Source organism: Macrobrachium nipponense, chromosome 47, assembly GCF_015104395.2.
Source record: "Macrobrachium nipponense isolate FS-2020 chromosome 47, ASM1510439v2, whole genome shotgun sequence".
Lineage (NCBI taxonomy): Eukaryota > Metazoa > Arthropoda > Malacostraca > Decapoda > Palaemonidae > Macrobrachium > Macrobrachium nipponense.
In genome coordinates, this window is record NC_087222.1 from 30,994,781 (window position 1) to 31,011,971 (window position 17,191).

General features: G+C 40.8%; 1 protein-coding gene across 1 annotated transcript; it reads right to left on the minus strand.

Moving 5' to 3' along the window:
- Nucleotides 1–510: 510 nt before the first annotated feature.
- On the minus strand, nt 511–6,400 carry LOC135204835 (sodium-dependent nutrient amino acid transporter 1-like). Its single transcript, XM_064235043.1, has 8 exons — nt 6,170–6,400; nt 5,947–6,045; nt 4,361–4,622; nt 3,627–3,861; nt 3,159–3,432; nt 2,524–3,036; nt 2,171–2,405; nt 511–1,944 (listed from the first exon to the last, which is right to left on the minus strand). The coding sequence occupies exons 1-8, from the start codon at nt 6,221–6,223 to the stop codon at nt 1,634–1,636; spliced, it is 1,983 nt and encodes a 660-aa protein (XP_064091113.1). The 5' UTR covers nt 6,224–6,400; the 3' UTR covers nt 511–1,633.
- Nucleotides 6,401–17,191: the final 10,791 nt, after the last annotated feature.

The window sequence follows — 17,191 nt, forward strand, 5'->3', positions numbered from 1 at the left end:
CTAAGGTCCGAATCTGATCCGAATCAGCCACGTGCCGAATAAGCCTGGATCCTATGTATATGCTCGGTGGGTGACGCACCTAGCCCATAGATGGCAGGTCATACTTAAAAATATTTGCTCATATACTTAAATGGGTTCACTTCTTGTAAAGTAGGCCTATTACGCACTTAAACTTGACTCCATTTGGTTCCCATTCGATACCAAATACTTGAATACTTTTCTCCAGTTACTCTCACTTGACATTTCTGTGGTCTACTGCTCACTAAGGCTTCTCCAAACTTAAAGGTTCAGCGTCATATAGGCCTATGTCCTCATCCACACTATGAAGAGTCAATACAGTATCACCTGTGAAACAGCTTTCTCGCTGAGGTACTATATTTCTACCTCAATCCAGTCACTCACCATGGTATATTATCGAGTAGAAATAACACCCATCTCACACTTTTATCATCGGTAGTACTCTCATAAACTTTTCTCAAAGTTTGGGGCAGAGGTCAATAAATTTAGTCATTAATATCATAAATCGTTTATTGCTATAAAATTAAAAGTTATATTCCTCTTAATATAACAGTTTGAGTTCGAGGTTTAAACTATCTTTGGCTTTTAAATAAACCAGTGTTAAAACTCATCAGAATATTGAAATATATAATTCGGTAAAATTCTGTTTATAAAAAGTTCTCTATGGTGAAACATATTGTCATGGAGTTTCATAATACCCGAATTACTAAATATATACTATACTTAAAATATACATCACAGCTGAGTAAGTGTTCGTAAATAACTCAGATTAACAACCATGGGTGATTTCCTTAGCTCCTAAGTACAGTGCCGCGCTAGAGTGGTACATCTGACATCACTCAGCATCTTGGTGCCAAATCCATCGGTCGCGCGATGTCAGAGACAGGAGAAGGCGTTTTCCGTTGGTTCGGTATACAGCCCAAAGAGCGTAGGGGTTATACCACGGGGTGTCGTTTCTACCCTCAGCGGGCCGTGCAGTAGCAGACTCAATCGACACCTCTCGTATACTTCAGGAGCGAGAGATGGAGTAGGTCTATACCCTAACTCAATCGGCTGCTCCGCACAACGGCTCGGCGACAAAACACCGAAGACTCTTCAGAAGGTTTTGCTCGTTCTCCAGCGCCCAAGTGCAGTATATACATAAGACAGGTTCCTCTACGCACTATTTACAAAATGTCCCTAAAACTATTTCTTTTATGGATGAAAATGAAGATGAAATTTCAAGATAAGACATTTGTACTCTCATGAAACCTAGAGGACTGAGTGAAAAGCTTCTCACAAACCTGCAAAAGTCACCACAATTTTGGAAGTAGTTTGGAATGGAAGACTGGTAGTCACTAGGATCAGAGATTATCAAGATGACGAGGAATGGAAGATGTAGGGAAAGACTTCTCGTATGTCCAAAAGGTCTAGTCTAAAGATTGCACAAAGGGAAGTAGATCACTCTACAAGGGTACAGTTTCGATACGAATGGTAGGACTAAGAACAATGAGATGACGATGATGATGATGATGGTGATAAAATCTCTTCACAATGAGAGAGATTGCATTGAGGACGGGACGTGAATGATGAAGAATAAATTACACAGCCTAGAGCTCTCATTTCCCTCCTTCCCTCACACGCTGGAGTGATACTGGGTGACGGGGTCCGTGGAAGCTTTTGAGGCGAGAGACGCCATGGACATTGTCGAGGCTGACGGAGGGAGAGGATTGTCGATGCCCTGCAGGCCGGCCTTCTCCGCTGAGAGAAACTCGTGGTACTCCCGGCGGAGAGAGGAGCTCTTGGGGCACCAGTCAGAGTTGGGCCTGAATGAGTTCTTCACGGCCTCCCACAGGTTCGAGGAGGTGTTCTTCTGGCGGACGACTTCGACCACAAAGAAGATGGGCACCATGCTGCAGGCGAAGACTGCCAGGATGATGCCGAAGGCTGTTCAGAAGGAAGGAGGTTTCAATTTAGTACTTTTATGGACAAATACTCTGGTCTAACCAATATGAAGTGACACATTGCAAAGATATTTTGATGGGTATGGACACCATTTACTTTTAAATAAGTCTGTGCATTTTGATGAGTCTGGACAACTCCAGGAGTTGCCCAAGGAGTAAACTGTAGCATTTATCAGAATGTAAACAAAACAAGACGACTGAGTGCTTACCGTGGGCACCAGGACCAAATGTGTAGTCTCCAACTTTAAGAGGCTTGGCCACGGCCTGGCTGTAGATGAAAATGATTGCGATCAAGGCAGGAATGAGGATGGCCCAGCAGAACTTCCAGTAGTAGCCCGTCTTGCGGTTCAGCATGAACTCAATGTCGCGGCAGAAGTTGTTGATGCCGTAAACCCAGTGAACGGCAGCCATTTCAAAGACGACCAGGATGAAGATGATGAATCCCTGTTAATGGAGATGAGTAAGATCATGAGGAGTGGGGTAGATGGTGATGATCAATATGTACAGTATATTAGTGAAACGTACAGAGATTACAGAACGTGACATGACGTATAATACTTACACCTCCGTAATAGTTGATGAGCTCCAGTACGTACTGCCCTTGTGGAGTAACGTAGAAGAGCCCGAGGAGGAAGCCGGCAATGCAGACGACCAGAGTCACCAGCCACTTCTTAAAACTGGGGAACTCGTCACAGATGATGGTGATGATGCAGCCAGTGAGGGCTGAGGCACTTCCAACACCTAGGGTGAACAACATCAAGAAGAACAAGACAGCAAAGAGCTGGGGGACATACTGGAACCTGGCCAGCACATCAGGGTAGCTGATGAAGGCGAGGGATGTGCCTCCGCCGCTGACGACGTCCTCGATTTTGACACCTAGGAGCTCAGCCAAGTGGCCAAGGATGGCAAAGGTGGTGAAACCAGCCAGGAGAGAGGTGAGGGTGTCCGTGACAGATATGATGGTGGCATCACGGTAGACGTTGTGCCTGAAGGAGTTGTAGGAGGAGAACATGATGATCGAGCCGAATCCGACAGACAGGCTGAAGAAGGACTGATCGACGGCTGCGTACCAGACCTGAGGAAGAAGATTGTTCTGCTTACTGGTCTGTTTACTAGATCTGTTTGTTATTACAAATGACTACTATGGGCATTCTGTTCAGTGGGTGCTTACGTAGCAAGATCGTTCCGTCTACTCACGTTTGGCTCGAGGAGCTTCGACCACCTCGGAGTGATGAAGAAGAGGACGCCGTCGAGAGCTCCCGGAAGCGTTGCACCTCTGATCAACATGATGAACAGAACCAGGTAGGGGAAGAGTGCAGTGAAGTATGCAGCCTTGCCAGAGCTCTGCACTCCCTTGGCCATGATGAGGAAGAGGACGACCCAAGAGAACAGGAGGCAAAGGGAGAGACGCCATTCAGGAGCGGTCAACCCGTTCGCAAGACCATTGGTATCCACTTGGAGGACTTCTTGCCTGTTGGTTAAGAGGGTCTCCGTTAGATGGATGAGCTTTGCAGGACATGTTGCACAGAATCAATGCAGATTAAGATGCTCTTTGATATGCCAGTGTAAATCTATGTTAACATCACTAATGACAAGATAAAGAATACGGACAATTAAGTGAACAGTGAGCTTTGACAAAAAAAAAATGAGATGGGAAATACTTACGTGAAATATTCCTCAGCTGAAGTAACCAGCTTAGTAGTATTGACGCCCAGAGAATTTGCTACAACGGTTGAATTCATGGTGGAATCTACGCAATAGTTTGAAGACCAGTTACCGCATTGTGACCAAGGCAGGGTACCGCTGAAGGAGGCAAAGAAGTAGTACACGGTCAGGCCCATGAGTGACACGTAGTACGTGACGACAGCCCACGTAGCAATTGCCTGGCCAAAACCAACGCCTGGGGGAAGATAAGGAAAGGTCAGCTGAAAATTTAAACTATTTCCTGTCACAGTAGTACTGAGCAACTTTCTGATTCTTTTAGATAAACTGGTGAGAGATCTCTGCAAGGATTGGTTTGCTCTGCAGACATTCAGAGATGATAAAATTTTTTTTTTTTTTTCTATGGAATAGGTTCAGCCAAATAAAAGGAGAATATGAGTTTAACCAAAGATGTTATTCAATCAAATTATGTTTGTCAATGATAGAGAAAACTCAAGTCTGTGGTCTCTACTGGATGGTACTAAATTTCATTATGCAATCTGAAGGATTGACTCACATCACATCATTCTGATTTCAGAGGCTGAGCAAGTCTACACATGGGCTACAAAATTGATCAGATGGTGACAAAGTGGCAAATCCAATCACTAAAAGGGACCCGTCCAAGTGAACGAGTTGGCCCCAGTCAGTGTCCGCGTCCTTTCAAAGGGCGACAAACGTCTCGGAAGCAGAAGCCTCACCTCTGAATGCTGGCGAGATGTCCCACACTCTGACAGAGCCCGCGGATGCGAACTGCCCCAGGCAGAGCTCCATGTAGTAGAGGGGCTTTCCTATGAACATGAGGACCAGGATGTAGGGGATGAGGAAGGCTCCTCCACCGTTCTCGAGCGCGACGAAGGGGAACCTCCACACGTTGCCCAGGCCCACAGACATGGCCACGCACGACAGGAGGAACTCCACGGGGCTCCCCCATTGCTGCCTTCCCGTGTCGTCGTCTTCCTCCTGAAGAAGGGAGATCGTGAGTTGTTAGCGATCAGATGAAGGATGCTCGATGAGATTTAGAAATAGTCCTACGCGAAAGTGAGATTATACGCGAGCCAAGACTAACCTAGACCAATATAAGGCCACAAACCAAAATATGATCATTATTATATCAGAAAGATTGCGTCGGTTTGAAAATGAGGCTTCAAGAAGGATATCAACAGTCAGAGGGGAAGACAGACATTAGAAATGACATCATAGAGTGAATTAAGTGGATGAGTGTCATCTGGGCTCCTGCGGACACCAGAAGAGTGGAGATTTGTGAAAGCCAAAGCACAGGAAACCAGTGGAGTAATTGAATAGCAATGAGTTGTGCATTATATGTTATGCCTATCTATCTATCTATCTATTCTATCTATCTATCTATCTATCTATCTATCTATATATATATATATATATATATATATATATATATATATATATACAATATACATATACATATACATATACACACTAATTCCTATCACACACGCGTGAATTTCTATCAAGATTAATGTACGTGAACCCACAAATACCGTTTAACATTAACAGACCTTATTAACCCAAACGTGGCCCTGAATATACAAAAGTGAATAAATAAATAACTAGCGCTGTATATGGCCGCAAGCAATCTCTAAAGTGGCCTTCGCTTAGGAGAGAGAGAGAGAGAGATTAAAAATTTAAAGAGAAAGTTCCCAGTTACCGTAATTCTCAAGTAGATTTGAATAAGTGATTGTTATGTCAATTATTAACGTTCAATTTATCGCTGACCTTTGATATAATAATAATAATAATAATAATAATAATAATAATAATAATAATAATAATTTGAACTGGGAAAAGACGAAGGTCAGACTAGCGCAGGTAACGGACAGGAAATCCCCGAGAGAGAGAGAGAGAGAGAGAGAGAGAGAGAGAGAGATTTAAACTACAGTCCCTTATCTTAGATGAGGTATTGATAGCTACGGGAAACTACATTTCATCAAAATTGTGTGTGTGTGAGAGAGAGAGAGAGAGAGAGAGAGATCCACAAATTAGTAGAAACAGGCACTCAAATGAGAGAGAGACAGAGTCCATAAATTAGTGAGAGAGATCCACAAACCAGTGAGAAACAAACTCAAATGAGAGAGAGAGAGAGATCCACAAATTAGTGAGAAAGAGACACTCAAACGAGAGAGAGAGAGAGAGAATCCATAAATTGGTGACAGAGAGATCCACAAATTAGTGAGAGACTCAAATGAGAGAGAGAGAGATCCACAAATTAGTGAGAAAGAGACACGCGTATGAGAGAGAGAGAGAATCCTACCTGGAGCTGTGGGACGCTGCTGTCGACTTTCACTTCAACCACGGGCTCCTGCGGGGGCCGCTTGTTGTCGTCGGGGTCGAAGCCTTTGTTAATGTGGCCCTGAGGGGTAGAGAGAAAAAAAAAGCGTCAATTTTTATAGTTAAATCAGTTAAATCCACTATTCGACAAAACAACTTTATAAAGTGATTGGACGACTTGTTAAATTAAAAGTAATTTTCCGTACCTCGCCTTTCCAAAACATGGCCTTTGATAAGACGTTTTGCAACGGGTACTTCATGTTGAACTCCTTCACGTTAATCCACTGGTGATTATATGCGTAAGGCGTGGCGTCGAATATAATTATATAATAATAATAAGCGATTATATCTTCACTCGATCACGACGGTATTAAGTATATCCAGGTGTGCGAATTGCGTCCTCCTTCGTCGGAAGACAACTGCTATCTGGATGTGCTGGCCGTAGCGCCCTTCGGATATAGGTGTCCGGTAAGTTCAGATAGCGTTGCCACTTAGGCCATTAAAGCGACCGATTTTTTTTTTCCCCAAGACGAAAGCGACGTTCTCAACCGACCTTTCACAAACAGTCGTGAAGAATGGATGCTCAACAGAAGGAACAAACTGGAATTTCAATTCGGAATAGCGGCAGAAGCGCGAATTAAAAATGGATTGCGAGAGTGGCGGGTTATGGCAACGCTCGTTTTCCATTCAGGAGCGGATGATGACTCGCGGGAAACAACCCGGATGACGTCACAGGATCCCTATCCCCCCCCCTTTTTTTTCGTAGGACTTCCCGCGATTCCCATTCCTTATTCTCGTGTCCCTACGCAAATGGTACTTCCGGTGGATGGAAAGTTCCATGACGGGGGGGCGTCTACAAAGAATTTATTTGTTTTTGGAGGAAAATATGCTCCTGGAGCCTAGGACCTAAAAGTCTCGCTGGAGTGTTTAGAAACCATTAATAATGGTGCCTGTAGAATTGCTGTAAGATTGCGATAGTAAGAAAAACAAGGAAGACTGAACATACCTGTTGGATGACTCGGTGGATCTTCACTAATGCATTCTGGAAGCAAAATGACCTGGAACCCAGACTTATGTGTCAATGGAGTGTCCAGATTCTCGCATTGCAAAGCAATTATAAAATAGAATTTCAAAATTGCTTTAAAATTACAGTATTAAAAGCAGGAAGACCTCAAAATACCTGATGGATGACCCAGTGGATCTTCAATAATGCATTCTGGAAGCAAAATGACCCGGGACGTAGACCTATATGTATCAATGGAGTGTCCATATCCTCGCATTGCAAAGCCATTATCAAATAAACCTTTAGAATTGCTTTTGAATTACAATATCTTAAGAAGGAAGACCTCGAAATATCTAATGGATGACTCAATGGAGCTTCACTAATGCGTTCTGGAAGCAAAATTCCCCTGGAACCTAGACCTATACTATGCCTCTGGCGTGTATAAAATCCTGCGTTTTAAGCTTTTGGCAAACGAGCCCTTAGAATTGCTTTGAAATTACAATATTAAAAGCAGGAAGACCTCGAAATGCCAGTTGAATGACTCGGTGGAGCTTGATTTAACATATTCTGGAAGCAAAATGCCCCTGGGGGCTAGACTTATATGTGGAATGAATCTAAATTGCAGCCTTTTGAACCATTGATAGCGAGCCTTTCAGAGTTGGTCCAAAATCACCATGATAAAAAAAGGTGTGACGTAAAGAATAATCGTTGCTTGGCTTTTAATGTGGTAGCAGAGTTTTCCTATAGTTAGAGCGGGTAAGGAGTGACCTTTCCAATGGAGAGAAATTTGCTTTCTCTGCACTTTTCCAAAGTAAGAAGGGTCAGAATCAAGCATTTTTATATTTACTGGTTTCACAAACGAATGATATATTCTAGCCTTTTGCATGATCATTAAGATGAATAAGTTTGCTAATACGAGCGTTATTTATAGAAAACGATTCGTCGCGATTTACCCTGAAAAACCACAATGGAAACATGACGTAACGACTGGCTTATTCTACATCCGGGATCAAAGGCGTCTAAACATTCTTGTTTTGTGTTTGAGAATTGGCTGGAAAACTGGAATACCCAGCGATGAAGGTAATACAGATTTGAAGCTGCAGCTTTTTCTCCAGTAAAAGAATAATTCTGGAATGATGAAGAATATTGAGGTGGTACTAGACGTAGCCATTAGTGTGTGATGTTAAAAGTTCACCCTTTGTATGCGGGCCGTGGTTCATGGAAAAAAAAAGGCCTCGCCTCTCTTTGTTATGGCATGATGGTTTTCTTCTTTTTCTTCTTCTTCTTCCTCTTCTTCATCATCTTCTTCTTCTTCTTCCCTGGCCGGTCCTCGATCCAGGCCACACCACCAGAAGAGCAAACAGGGATTCTTATCCAGTGAGTCTATTATTGGGTACGACATCTTTCTCCGAATCAGAAACTGGTTTGTTATTTTTTTATTTTTTTAACCATTATTTCTACACACAACAGAAGGCTGCATGGGAGCTCGCCTCAGGGGAAGTAGAAACACGTATAATGATTAAATTATTCCTTGGTGGGCAGTGAGTCGTTCCATTCACATCACGTTACCGCCGTATGTGATTTGAGAAACATTATTCCGTCTGCGATGTTGGTATTCACGTTGGCGATACTAATTCTCATCATACCTGTAACTATTTAAGTATTTACTTTATTTATGCGTCTGGCGCGCCTTGGACGGGCTTCAAAATAAACGGACTGAGATTATCCAGCTTTTTATGTTTCAGCTCTCATGAAAGAAGTAGCGGAAATGTCAGAGCTAGCAGTCTTGTTGTTGCAGGAAGGAGAGAGGCGACTTTGGGAAAACCCTTGGACGCAGCAAGCGCTCATACGTTTCCTGCAAGTCTTATCGTTCGAAAGAATTGCGAAGGAAAACTTGTCTCTCTTGACAGAGAGAGAGAGAGAGAGAGAGAGAGAGAGAGAGAGAGAGAGAGAGAGAGAGAGACTAATCCAGTTCCGTTACACTGGACGCTCGTCATCTGTTGTTGGCGTTCCACTAAAAAGTTCGACTTTTTTTATTTTTTCCAATGTAAACATCGCTCCCCCTCCTCCTCCTTCATCTTCCCGACATGAATTGGGAATCTGGGAATGCTCTAGACATCTTTTAAGACATTTCATGTCAGAGTGAACGCAAATTAGTAGTAGTGATTCATTTTCCAACCAGATCATACTGGTAAATCTTATTCAAAAGCCGGTGAGCGAGAAGGTTAATAATTATTCGGTCTCTCGGGTAGAAAGTCGACAATTATGGTGGTTAGCCTCTCCACCGATTAAATACCGAGATTGTTAGATGTTTATTCGACTATGAAATGGACTTTAAGTCGTACTTTGATCGACGCCATTGCTGAAGGGAATATATTAAGAAGTATTGCCAGTCTGTAGGATGAATTATACATGGGACTTCTTGATTGAGAATCGGCAAAGGCTGCTATTAGCTTTGGTAGTGAAGTTATGTCCTACGTATATAGGAGCGCGGTCACGTCCTACGTTGTAAGTAGGATGGATACCTGGCCGTCCTTACATAACGCGTATACAGGATCGCCGTAGGCGTTGCTCTTATGTAGGACGCTTTGGAAAGGTCCTCAAACACGCACACAGAGGATCTCAGGGTGGTATTTTCGTCTTGCGTAAGATGGAAGAAATGTTTAAGACATTTTTTTGACAAGGTGGTACTACTTACTACCCCTCGATATGTCGAGGGGGGTGCGATTTTTGCCCAAATTTGGTACATTTGACCCGTTTGACTTTAAAGGAAATGTCCGTAGTTCGTCAGGTTTGAAATATATGCGACTGAAGTCATTCGTCTGACCAGTTTCCAGCTGAAGTAAAATTGGCAGACCGCCCAGTTTTCAGTGGGACTTATACGGCTCTACTTTGGCTCGTACTAAAAACATGGCGGAAGCCCTCCTTTGGACGCCGTGTTTAGTGCGAGCCAAAATATATGCTTGAAGTTCGCCTACAGATATTGTGGTTGCCTCTTGGCCATACCAAATGAAGCGTTTGACAGCACAGCCCAGGCGAAACAGCGCCCGAGTCGCTCCGTCCGTTCACCAAAGTATATGCCCCCCCATTACACGAACCAGAAGCGGAGATCCTACTGCAGAAGGGAGCCTGGATGGAAACTAGTTCGGATCGGTCCTGCCACAGTTGTTGAGAGTATTATACCTTTGATCCTTCGTTTGCATCCTAGTGCACCCTTCTGCGTGGAGCAATTTTTCCCCCATTGTCTCTAATTTGCGAAGTGAGACTCTTTCAATAGGAAGATTGGGCCTGGTTTGTTATGAGCAGCCATTGAACGTGACGCTCGATGCAAGCACAGACAAGTCACACCGGTGATGGAAAATAAAAGATTTCGCTCCACCAAAAAAAATGACGTAAAAAAGAGAAACTGTAGCTTCAGGATAGCGCTGGAATTGCATAGCAACATCTGGCTATACGAAAAGCAGAGTGCAATGAGAAACGAGGCTCTAAATTTGAGATTTTTGGGTTAAATTATCTAAAAGATTTTTTTTTCCATTTTTATGTGATTGTATTGCATTCTGAGAGAGATGAGAGAGACAGTCTCTCTCTCTCTCTCTTGTTTCCTGAAACTTGAAACGGTTAACAAAACTCCTGAATTCTTTCGTCGACATAGTCACCTGCGCAGAATGACGAGAAGCGGAGATGTGCGCGCGCACACGCAAATATTATGCGCAGAGTAGGTTTTAGCCCGCGGAAATATATACCATCAGCCTAGTCATCTCACCCTTAAACTCTCGCCCACTTGTATTTAGTAATATTTTTATATAATGGGAAGACCAACTTATCTCTCTCTCTCTCTCCCTCTCTCTCTCGTCCCTCCCTCCCTCCCCCTCACCTCCCTCTCTCTCTCTCCCCCATCTCTCCCCCCCCCTCTCCTTCTCTCTCTCTATACCTTGGCCCCAAAACATCCTGTGGTGAATGTCTCCCTGAGAGAGAGAGATTGTACTGGGTACTTTTACTAAAATTGTATATGGCTATGACATGTATTATATATATATATATATATATATATATATATATATATATATATATATATATATATATATATATATATATATATATATATATATTTTATTTTTTACTTATTTTTATTTATTTACTTATGTGTGTGTGTGTCTTTTCCTACTATGTGCGCTGTTTCCAATATCACACTCTTCTGCATGAGTCCTGGAGCTAATTCAGCAGCCTCTAGATTTTCCAGGTTCCTTTCCAGAGATCTTGGGATCGTGCCCCATAGTGTCTCCATGATTATGGGTACAATTTCTACCGGTGTATCCCATACACCACTTATTTCTATTTACAGGTCTTGATACTTATTGAATTTTTCCTTTTCTCATCTACGCTGGTGTCCCATGGTATTGCGACATCAGTGAGTGATACTTTCTTCTTGGTTTAGTCAATCAGCGTCACGTCTGGTCTATTTGGCACGTATCACCCTATCTGTTCTGATACCATAGTCCCAGAGGATCTTTGCCTGATCGTTTTTTATCGCTCCCACAGGTTGGTGTTCGTACCACTTATTACTGCAAGGTAGCCGGTGTTTCTTGAACAGGCTCCAGTGGAGGGCTTTTGCCACTGAATCGTGTCTCTCTTTGCACTGGTTCTGTGGAAGTGCCGGACATTCGCTTGCTTTGTGGTTTATGGTCTCATCTTTCATATTGTACTTCCTGCATATAGGTGAGCTGTTATTCCATTCTATCGTTCTTTGACCATATCTGGTTCTTAGGGCCTGATCTTGTGCCGCTGTTATCATTCCTTCTGTTTCCTTCTTGAGCTCTCCCCTCAGCAGCCATTGCCATGTTTCATTGCTGGCCAATTCTTTGTCTTTAATCTCATGTACTGTCCGTGCATTGGTTTGCTGTGCCATTCATCCGTTCTGTTTGTCATTCTCCTGTCTCTGTATATTCCTGGGTCTTCGTCTACTTTTATCAGTCCCTCTTCTCATGCACTGCTTAGTCATTAGTGTCTTCATTGGTTTTCAGATATTGCCCCAGTGCGCTGTTCTCGGTGTTGACACAGTCCTCTATGCTTAGTAGCCCTCTCCCTCCTTCCTTTCGTGTTATGTATAGTCTGTCCGTAATTGCTCTTGGGTGTAGTGCTTTATGTATTGCTAGGTGTTTCCTAGTTTTCTGGTCTATGCTGCAGAGTTCGGCCTTCGTCCACTCCATATCATGATTATTATTTTTTCGGTCTATCAATTCGACTAGTGTGGGGGAGTTCCGTGTTGTATCCTGCCTACTTAGGAGTCCATAACTTTTCTCTCACTATTTGCGCTGTTTCCAGGAGCACACTCTTCTGCATGAGTCCTGGAGCTACTTCAGCCTCTAGTCTTTCCAGGTTCCTTTTCAGGGATCTTGGGATCGTGCCTCCTATAGTGTCCCTATGGTTATGGGTACAATTTCCACTGGCATATCCCATATCCATTTCATTTCTATTTTCAGGTCCTGATACTTATTGATTTTTTCCCTTTCTTTCTCATCTACTCTGGTGTTCTTTGGTATTGCGACATCAGTGAGTGATACTTTCTTCTTGGCTTTGTCAATCAACGTCACGTCTGGTCTATTTGCACGTATCAACATATCCGTTCTGATACCATATAGTCACAGAGGATCTTTGTCTGGTCGTTTTCTACCACTCCTTCAGGTTGGTGTTCGTATACCACTTATTACTGCAAGGTAGCTGGTGTTTCTTGTTATTGTTATTATTATTATTATTATTATTATTATTATTATTATTATTATTATTATTATTATTATTATTATTATTATTATTATTATTATCGAAAAAGAAACCCACAAAATTACTGTGTATAACGCGTTTACTTATAAGTTTTTACATTTTATTTTACTCAACACTAGAGTACTTTCAGGTCCTATCTGTGGCTCTTTACCAAGAGATGTGAAGGTTGTCAGCTTGGGTCAAGGCCCAGCTGTCTTCTGGAACTTCTTTTTTAGCCGTCACATCATAGACAAAGTTAAGAAGAAGAATATAAAGGGACTCGCGGTTAGTTTTGATGTAGTAGCGTTATTCACCAATGTCCCCTTAGATAAAGTTTTAGAATTTCTTCAGACTAAACTGAATGAGGGTATTTTCAATCAAAACATAGAAATAGGCGTCTTCCTTGAGTTGACTAAATTATGTGTCAGTGATACGTATTTCACGTTTGAGGGACAAGTTTCAAAACAGAAATATGGAGTAGCTATGAGGTCCTAATTATCACCTATACTCGCTAACATCTATAAGGAATGTTTCGAAACCAATCTATTTCCTAATATTAATGTCCCTAACTTAAAACTGAAAGGTTGGTGGAGATATGCAGATGATATTTATGCTATTCTGCTATAGGTGATGAAAATGAAATAGAAACTTTTCTAGACGAACTAAATAGGTTTGATAACAACATCCAAAGTAACCATAATAAACTATCCTTTTTGGACAATGGTAGAGAGAAAAGAAACCGGCTATGAATTCAGCACATATAGAAAGCCCACACACACAAACACAAACTCATACATTCATTTCTTCTCTTTTCACAGTCATGATATAAAAGTAGGTGTTCTATACTGTTTCCAAACCTTTTAGTCGTTTTATATAGGCGTTTCCTCCCACGCTGCCAAATGTTCTTTATTCCTTGTTTATTCCCTGTTAATCCTTATCCTTTGGAGCAATATTAATCCTTGTTTGGGTCTAATCTCAAACGCATCCATGGTATAAATCTCTTGATGTATTGAGTCAAACAGCGTTTTTTCCCCTCATATAAACGAACATCTCATACAAAAACATAAACCCATTCACATATTCTTGGAGCAATTCTGTTCATAGGTATGCGCAGATCCATTCTCTATATGTTTTTGTGGTTTAAAATACTCTGCACAGCTCAGCAATATTTTCATTTAGAGATTTTTTTTCTTATTCCCCCACTCGTCATATCCTTATATCTGAATTCGACCTTAGATCTTGTAGGGATAGCCCTTGGCATCTACATTGACCTCGACCCTCTACAAATGATTAAACACACATACAGACATACGTACTGCATATACACATACACACATACGTATGCTATATATACATATACACACATACATATATATATATATATATATATATATATATATATATATATATTATAATATTAGTTATTGATGTTTATTTTTTCCTCTTTTGTCGTAAAAGTATCACAGAGTTAATTCTGCAATCATATTTATAATTTATATTTCTGTACATATTCATGTAACTATTTAAGTTTGTAAAGATTCTTTTTATTACTGTAATCGCCATTTTCGTATATTTTAAGGTAACGTTTGCTTTCATTCTTTATCAGGCAAAATATATATGTAAGAAAATCAGTATTTTTTGCATATGTACTACTTATGAATCATATTGACCTCTACCAAAGCCAACCTTGCTTCTACTTGACCCAAGGGCAGCTTAACATGACCCTCCTTGCTTCTAAATGACCTGAGGGCAGCTTAACTCGGCCCAGAGTCCTCTAGGAAAACTGGCAAAGCAGCTCGAAATTTGTGCCATTTTTAAGAAAAAACATGTCAATATTTTTACAGAGTACAAAAGCATTTTAAGAGGTCTTAATATTCGATAATGAAAATTAAAAATTGGTGTATTATCATGTTTTATGCTAGCGATGCATTCATTAACACATGATAGAACTAGAAAATAGTTGCCCTCCCTTTTATGTCTATAAAATGAAACAAATCACTTCAAAAATGAAAGGAAGTAAATACAAATTTGTGTATACATTTGATAATACCATAAAAAAACAAAGTAGGTAAAAATAAATTGGAAGGAGAAGTCAGTAATACAGATGATGTAAGGGGGTTGTATACATAATCAATTGTAGAAATTGTGGAGACAAATATGTTGAGGGAATCAAGTAGGGAAATAAGGACTAGAATCCAAGAACAAGGGCAGTGCGGCTTAGCTCTCAGGGGAGTGCTATAGCTTATAGGCACTGTTGGGAAAATGACCATAGGAAGGATTTTAAGGATTTTAAAAACAGTAGGCTTTTATACAAAAGCAATAAAATCAGTCATAGGAGGGTAGTATGTAGAAGGAGCACTCACCAGAGAGATTAAAGTGATATTAAAATAAGCTAAGATTGACCCTTCTGACCTGGAGATTATCTGCCCAACAGACTGTCAGCGAGCACTCACTTATCACAAGGGTTAATCCCATTGACCATCAGCTCAGGATATCAGAGCGACAAGAGGGGATTAGCAACTCTCAAGGAAACCAGAACAGCCATCATATAAATAACGGCTCAACAAGAAGAAGTTATTACGGGCTGCTCTAGGAGCAAGAGCCCGTGCCACCACAAGGTTGGCTTAATCTTCAACAACAAGAAGTTCCAGAATACTACTAGGCCTGAAAGTACTCGAGTGTTGAGTGAAATAAAACGTAAGTACTTGTAAGTAAACACGTTATAAGCAGTAATTTTGTTGGTTTCTTTTTTCGCCGCTATGAGCAATACCAATTTTCCTCTATCGTAATAACTCAAAATTCACAGAAATTCTTTGACGTCATGGAAGTATATAGTGCGTTTTATATTTCTTCGTAATCGGCACAGGAAGGATAAAAATGCATAGAGTAGTCCTTTGTTATGTTCAAAGTCTCTCTCTCTCTCTCTCTCTCTCTCTCTCTCTCTCTCTCTCTCTCTCTCTCTCTCTCTCTCTGTTTTACTTTACAATCCCACGATCTTCACACTATATATAACATTTCTCTATCAATCTCTCGTCCCAAAGTAGATTGGAAATAAGTTTCTCGTAAGTAAAATATCCTCAGATCTCAAAATCTACCGAGGTTAGAGGACTCCAAAACTGGTACGTTGATCACCACCTTCCATTCATTAGGCATACCAAATTGCTAGAGTTAGCCATGATCGTGCGTCTGGCAGCGATATAGGACAGCTCACCGACATACTTATTGCTATACTGTAAAAAAAAAAAGATATACGGCTGGCTCTGTCGTAAATACGAAATGAAGTATAAACGCGCAAATAGGATGAAAATGACTAGACCTATGGTTCGCTAATCTGGCGGGAAACCATTAGAAAACGGGGCTAATAACGAGTCGATTAACGAAACAATGACGTATTAATGATAGTTATGGGTTTGTTGATGCATAAAACTTAAAAAATAAAGATTTAAAATTTAAAAAATGATGTATGATCAATGTGCTGGTTACGTATGAGTCTAACGCAGCCAACGGTTTTTTTTTTTTTAACCCATTAATGCCCAGCTGCAGGAAATCCTGCCAGCAAGTTTAAACAGGTTTATACAAAATACTAGGAAGTTCAGCTATTAGGATATTAACAAATATGTCTAATCTTGTTGCTGACTGAGCCATATTCTCGTAGGACTCCAAATCAGGGTTGCCGTTTTGAGGAATTTCGTCTATTAGTGTAGCTTTCTGGTGACATCTGTCAACCCTCCGTGGCTTTTCCGACCACAGGCCACGGCACTGAGGAAAAAAATTCTTCACTTTACCTTTTTATGTTTTATTATGAAAATAAAGATATAAAACATCCTGCTTATTTCTACAAATGAATTTTATTGAAATCCTTTATTTTTCTTCGTCAAAAATACTTTATGTTAAGCTAGTGACGTGTAGTTTTCTAACATCACGGAAAATAATTCTGCATCGGAAAATATGCATTCTAACCATTAAATCATAAGTAAAGTAAAAAAAATCCAGATGAACTGCCTATGGTAACACTACTGAAAGCCAATGTTGTGAAGAAAAAACGGCATCACTGCTCCAAATATAAGTCTAGTGTTATTTTAGATTTTAGTGAGTGAAGAATGTATGTCTTCTTCTTACTGAATGCATTTTATGAATAAATATGGTTGAATGCAATGCTCTAAGGATGAACCTATTGAATAATACAATAGTGAATGCTGTAAAAATATTCTGAAATTAGACAAGAAAGAAAATTTTTAGTGTGGCTGGATTTCCTGCCACTGGGCATTGGTGTGAACAGATTTACTCCCTACCTGGATTTTTCACTAAATATTTTTATATAATAATTTCATAAAAATCTTTCCATACACACCTGGAATAACAGGCTCTTATAAATCCATATATACATGTGTACATGAGCACATTAGTTTGTACATTTGAACACATTTTAGGTAGTATACTGTATAATATGAGTATATATATATTTATA

Excerpts from the sequence above, each read along its gene's own strand:
- LOC135204835 (XM_064235043.1), bottom strand. The coding sequence starts at position 6,223 with ATGAAGTACCCGTTGCAAAACGTCTTATCAAAGGCCATGTTTTGGAAA. Across the intron at positions 3,862-4,360 it reads CATCTCGCCAGCATTCAGAG|GCGTTGGTTTTGGCCAGGCA; the intron begins GTGAGGCTTCTG and ends ATCTTCCCCCAG. Across the intron at positions 3,433-3,626 it reads TCAGCTGAGGAATATTTCAC|GCAAGAAGTCCTCCAAGTGG; the intron begins GTAAGTATTTCC and ends CTTAACCAACAG.